The sequence below is a fragment of the Trachypithecus francoisi genome, unplaced genomic scaffold (genome assembly GCF_009764315.1).
Source record: "Trachypithecus francoisi isolate TF-2019V2 unplaced genomic scaffold, Tfra_2.0 Lachesis_group15, whole genome shotgun sequence".
Classification (NCBI taxonomy): Eukaryota; Metazoa; Chordata; class Mammalia; order Primates; family Cercopithecidae; genus Trachypithecus; species Trachypithecus francoisi.
The window spans coordinates 88,330,496-88,337,054 of NW_022681460.1; the positions used below are offsets into that span (position 1 = coordinate 88,330,496).

Genomic DNA, 6,559 nt, shown 5'->3' on the forward strand with positions numbered 1-6,559 from the left:
CAATAAGTTCCTCATCTCCATCTGAGACCACCTCAGCCTGGTCTTCATTGTCCATATCACTATCAGCATTTTGGTCAAAGCCATTCAACAAGTCTCTAAGAAGTTCCTAATTTTCCCACATATTCCTGTCTTCTGAGCCCTCCAAGTCTCCAGGAAGTTCCAAACTTTTCCATATTTTCCTTTCTCTTCCTGAGTTCTCCCAACTGTTTCAACCTCTGCCTGCTACTCAGTTCCAAAACCACTTCCACATTTTCAAGTATCGTTATAGCAGCACATCACTCTCTGTGGTGCCAATTTACTGCATTAGTCTGTTCTCATGCTACTATGATGAAACACCTGAGACTGGGTAATTTATCAATAATAGAAGTTTAATTGACTCACAGTTCCACATGGCTGGACAGGCCTCAGGAAACTTATAATCATGGTGGAAGGCACCTTTTCACAGGGCAGCAGGAGAGAGAATAAATGATAGCAGGGGAAATGCAAGATGCTTATAAAACCATCAGATCTCATGAGAACTCACTCACTATCGCAAGAACAGCATGGGGGAAACCGCCCCCATAATTCAATTAACCCCATCCAGTCCCTCCCACAACACATGGAATTACAATTCAAGATGAGATTTGGGTGGGCACACAGCCAAACCTTATCAAACATTGTATCCTTGTGAGACTACCGTGTTCCCCAACAATCTAATGGCCAAAAGTTCTAGCCTCTGTCCATGTTCTTGCCTAATCACGTTATACTGGAGCTGCAATAGTGATTATTAAATAGACATGTTTTCCATACATTTATTAGTCTCTCATTTTTTTGGAATATCTCTGTTGATTCTTTGTGTTTGTTTGTTTATTCAAATGTTTTGTGATCCTCAGTTTGACTGTTATTTATTCTCTATTTTTGATGTTCAAATTTTTCCAGATTAGACCAGCAGTGGCTCCTTCAATGTGATTTCTGAGTCGTTTTAACATGACTCCCTCCATTAGTCTCTGAGTACTTTTTTGTTTCTAACGCCACAAAATAATTCAGATTTGATTGTTTTTTTCTTGGCCACAACCTGTAATCAGCCATTTCTCCAAGGACTCTTGGTTCTTTTTAGAAATGACCTTAAGAAACCCAGATCTGGACTCTAGGTGTTTGACACTGGGATGTTATCACTTCCAGGACACTACTTCTTTATTAAAGGAGAAAGACAAAAATAAAGGAATTTAGTACCCACCTTAAAGAATTAAAAAATATATAGTAATGATATTACAAATATTTCAAGACTAGGAATCAAAAAATTTAAAAATTCTTGTAGCAAGGGAGATCAAAGCAAAACCAATGGTCAAACAATACAACTGGAAGAAATATTTGCAATTCAAATGACAAAACCCAGTATCTATAACTCCGAATATATTTATATTCTGAAAAAATAGACAAAACATCCAAAGGAAAAATTTATAAAGGGTTAAATTGAAGTTAACAATTGAGCAAATTCAGTCAACTAGCAAACATATGAAAATGCCCAAATTTGCTAGTCATGATAGGAATGCAAATGCCCAGTCACATTTTACCTTCTTAAAGGCAAACCTTTGAAAATGGATAGCTCTCTGACTTAACGTGAATATGGGAGAAAGGATGCCCACACATTTGAGAGAAAAGTGAATTATCACATACATTTCGGAAAGCAATCTGGTAACATAAATCAAAATAAAACCATATAAGCCTTTGAGCCAAAAATTTTACTCCTGGGCTTGAAACTGTAGAAATAAAAAGCACCCACAAAGGATCTATAAATGGGTACAAATGTGGTTATTGTTTTACTGGCTGTTGGGGGTGTGGAATAAACCTAGAAATAAATTGAATGCTCATCAGTGGGGGAATGCATACCATGAAAGAGTATGCAGCCATTAAAAATAATGATATGAATTATGGATGAATTTCAATGAGGTAATGTTGAATTAGAAAATCAAGATGCTGAAAAGTATATAGAGTCAGTTCCATTTTAATAAAATAAAAAAGACAAAATAAAACTCCTACATTGTTCATGTTTGTGGATACATATGTTTACACAAGCATGGCTTTTTTTTTTTTTTTTTTTTACAAATTCACGTTTATTTATTGATTTTTCGTTAGTTTAAATCCTTGAGGGGTACAGCATCACTCGGATTCTGTGTCCAATGGCCTTAGCAGGAAGATTGCTTTGGAATTTGGCACGAACCATGCCACTGTTTCCATGGGCCCGAGTTACCTTTCCCCAGATGACTCTGGTTTCATCTGGTTTGCCGCCTGGAGTCACTGTGTTGTTCTTTGCTTTGTATACATAAGCGCATCTCTTGCCCAAATAGAATTCTGTTTCATCTCGGGCATAAACACCTTCAATTTTAAGAAGAGCTGTGTGCTCCCTTTGGTTCCGGAGACCCTGCTTATAGCCTGCAAAAATGGCCTTGGACCACAGCCTTCCAGACATAGCTCCTTTTAGAAGTCCCGTTCCCAGCAGGCCTCCACAGGAACCAAGATGGCGGGAAGAGAACCAAGTATGGCTTTTAAAGACACCATTAAGATAAAGAAAAGACAAGCCTCAGGATGGGACAAAATATATGCCAATCATATCTAAGAAGTGGCTTGTATTCAGAATATAAAAAGAACTTTTACAATCCAAGAGAACAATAACCCAATTTGAAAATGAGCAAAAGATGTGGATATTTCATTGGAAAAGATATGCAAAAGCATATAAAAATATGTTCAACATAAGTAACTATTGAGAAAATGGGTATTGAACCACAAGGTGACACCACAACACACCAACTAGAGTGATTATAATCAAAACAACTGACAATAAATATCAAGTGTTGGTAAGAGTGTAGAAAAACAAACCCTTTTATGCTGGTGGCAATGCACAATGGTATGTACACATTGGAAGAGTAGTAGCTTGGTAGTTTCTTTAAAAGTTAAGAATATACTTATCATATAGCCCAGAAATTTTATTCCTAGGTATCTACCCAAGAGAAATAAAAACATATGTTTACATAACACTTGAGTGTGAGAAATCATTATTCATACTCGCTTGTTCAGAACAATTCATAATAGGCAAATATGAGAAACAATCCAAACATCTATCAACTGATGACTGAATAAACAAAATATATCCAAACATGGAATGCTACTCATCAATAAAAGGAACAAAGTACTAATACATGTGGCAAGTTAATAGTTCAAAAACATACAAATATAATTAGACACAAAAGACTGCATACTGTGTGGTTCCTTTTATACAAAATTTCTAGAAAAGGCAAAATTATAGAGACAGAAAAATTAGTGGCTGTTGTTACGGCTGCAGTGGGAGCAGGAATTAACTGCAAAGGGGCATGAGGAAAACTTCTTGGCAACTGAAATGTTATATAACTGAATTGTGGTGATGGTTGCACAATTATAAAAATTTACTAAATTTCATTGAACTGTACACTTAAAATGGGTACATTTTATCATATGTAAATTATACCTCAAGAAAGCTTTTTAAAATATGAGAGAATACATAAACTACTGGGCAATAAGGTGGGCATTTAGTGATGCTGGTAAATTGAGGGGAAGAAGGGTTGGAATAGCAATTTTAAAAAGAAAACTTGGAGATGACAAAATACATATCTTTAAAAATGAAGCATTATAGCATACAAGTTTCTCAAATATTTATCTGGGTTCATTAAATATTTTTGTTGGTGTTGATTGCTAACAAAAACTATGTGAATAACAGACATTTGATTAAGCAAAAAGGTATTATTAAAACTGAAAATATTAGTTTTTTAAATTCTCCCATTAAAGTGGACGTTAACCTGATACTAACTTTGTTACACTTCAATTATTATAACCTTTCTGGGGGGAATCTGGGCATTAACTAAAAGGAAATGCTACCCTCTTTAATGCGAAAAAAAAATAAAGACACGCTCAGGCTGGTCATGGAAAGTATGTCCTGATGTGGAGGCAGGGCTAGATTACTCTAACCATCCTCACTTTCTTCAGAGGCTCACGCTGGACTTAGGGTTCCTTACAGATTATCCCTACTACCACCATGCTAACTAGGAGGGGGTCTTTCTTTGATCAAAAGTTGAATAAATTATCCATTTCTTCTTTTCCCATTGCACCATTGTGACACAAGTCGAAAGTTCACAGAAAATATAAAAGAAAAGACAGGGACCATATTTTATTCATTTGTGCATTCCTAGAATGGATAACAGTGATTGGCATATATGGTGCTCAGTAAGGATAAATTAATTTAACTGAACAACCACAACCAATAAAACCCCAAAATGTGTACCTTTACTTAAATATATATATTTAATTATATTAAAATATATATCATTTTAATATAATAATATAATAATAAAATATATATTATTAAATATATATATATAGTTTTTTTTTCTTTGGGGACAGAGGCCTATTGAATTCAAGTAGAATCCTCATACAAAGACAAGATTTTACTTAAGTCTCTCTTTGTAGTCTTTGGCCCATGTCCATATGGTATATCCCCACTACCAAGAAGATTTTTTTGATATAGATACTTCAAAGATCAAAAGAGGGAAATAGAGTTATTGCTTCAGTCTATTCGGGTCTGCATCTGCAGTTCATTTCTTGTAAGAATCACCTTTTCTCCAGTGTATAGATACCAGAAGTTACCTTCTCCATTAAAAGGTTGTCATACCCCTGCATGATAATCTAATCTCCATGTAGACTCTTAACATTCATAAAAGTAATAGATATAATTGGTAACTAAAAAGGAATTGGGGAGGAAGATGTTTCTTCCCATCTAAATAATAACCAAGCTGGACCATGCTTAGCCCCTGAGATCAGACAATATCAGCGTGTTCAGAGTGCAATGGCCACAGACAAGGTTGTTTCTGTACATTAAATTTTGGATTTTTACTACTGTCTTTTCCTGCCTATCTCACATCATCTTTCTACACTGTCAGACTCAATGAGTTTCCAGGCGTTGTCACTATAATAGCACAATCGTTTTCCATTCATGCTTTCCCTGCCATTGCTAACTCCTCAAATCATTATCTTGCGTTTTAAAAGTATTGTCGTCAGTTCACTAAAATTCTAAAATAAAAGAAAACATAATGAATAAGGTATTAATTACCCAGTATTAAATGCACATCTGGGTTTGTCTCCTTGCCTCATGCCTTCTTCCCTCCTTTGAAATCCATCTACTAGAATAAAGCATAGCTCTTTTTGAGTCACTTCACTTTTTCAAAACCTTAAATTTTCACTGAAACCAAATATAGCAAAAATGGAATTACACAGAGAACAGCAGAATGGTTCTGGGGAACAGCTAAACCACATTTAAAAATAAATAAATGAAGCTGAGCGTGGTGGTTCACTCCTGTAATCCCAGCACTTTGGGAGGCCAAGGCAGGTGGATCACTTGAAGTCAGGAGTTCGAGATCAGCCCGGACAACATGACGAAACCCTGTCTCTACTAAGTACACATACACAAAAAAATTTGCTGGGTGTGGTGGCAGGTGCCTATAATCCCAGCTACTCAGGAGGCTGAGGCAGGAGAATTGCCTGAAGCCAGGAGGTGGAGGTTGCACTGATGAGATTGCACCACTGCACTCCAGCTTGGACAACAGAGCGAGACTCCATCTCAAAATAAATACATACGTACAGATACATACATACATGAGGAATATATAAGCTAACAAATACATTCTTCAATAGATGTGTATGAGTCATAATATGAAATTTCAACTTTTCGGACTCCTTGCTATGCAGAACTCTTTTTATAAGCAACTACTATACAAGCATTTCCCCAGTCATGTTCCCCTTACATAACAATGAGAATCCTAGACTGGCACCTTGAGGAGTGCTTAATAAAGGATTTTTGCAAATATGTAGGAAGTTTCCCAAAGAGGGATAGTGCAGCAGCATACAGCTCACAACAGATGAGGAGCATTGCCAGCTTTAGATAGAAGAGATAAGGAGAGGGAGCAGTTATAAGGACCCAGACAGGGTAGCTCTGTAAGAAAGGGCATCTGAAAGGAGTGTAGCTTCAGTGGAGGGATGCAACAAGTCTGCGGTGACCTGGCTATTTGGAGCAGGGAGTTGAGGGACCAAATGCCCCAACCGCTCTCTCTTCTCACCCTCTCATCTCCTATAAATGTCCCTGTTGGGCCAAACACAATCCACAAGCAAACACAGGGACACTCAGCATAAAGTTCCTGAAGATCAGTATCCTGAGCCTGGAAGAGCACGGAGAAGGGTCCAGAGTGAGTCTGGAAGGGGAGCTATCCAATACATCATGGCTTGCTAATAGTTGTTAGAAAAAAGGAAATTAAAAGTACACTGCCAAAAGACATGCTGGCTGAAATAAAGGCAAACTGATACACAAAACAAGATTGTATATAGTTCCGAGGTGTGAAAAGTATGTAGTGCATACTCTTTCAAAAATTTATTTTTAATTGAACTCTTTATAAAGACACAGTAGAACTGGTGTTTGACAGATATCACTTTGTTCACTCAGTGGGTGGTTTATCTGACTGTCTCCAACTAAATTGTAAACTTTACAGCAGGATCTATATCT

General features: G+C 36.7%; 1 protein-coding gene across 1 annotated transcript; it reads right to left on the reverse strand.

The window, feature by feature from the left end:
- Positions 1–2,081: 2,081 nt before the first annotated feature.
- LOC117098082 (60S ribosomal protein L35a-like) lies at positions 2,082–2,512 on the reverse strand. Its single transcript, XM_033236563.1, has one exon. The coding sequence runs from the start codon at positions 2,447–2,449 to the stop codon at positions 2,117–2,119; it is 333 nt and encodes a 110-aa protein (XP_033092454.1). The 5' UTR covers positions 2,450–2,512; the 3' UTR covers positions 2,082–2,116.
- Positions 2,513–6,559: the final 4,047 nt, after the last annotated feature.

Coding starts and splice junctions, on each gene's coding strand:
- LOC117098082 (XM_033236563.1), bottom strand. CDS start 2,449: ATGTCTGGAAGGCTGTGGTCCAAGGCCATTTTTGCAGGCTATAAGCAG.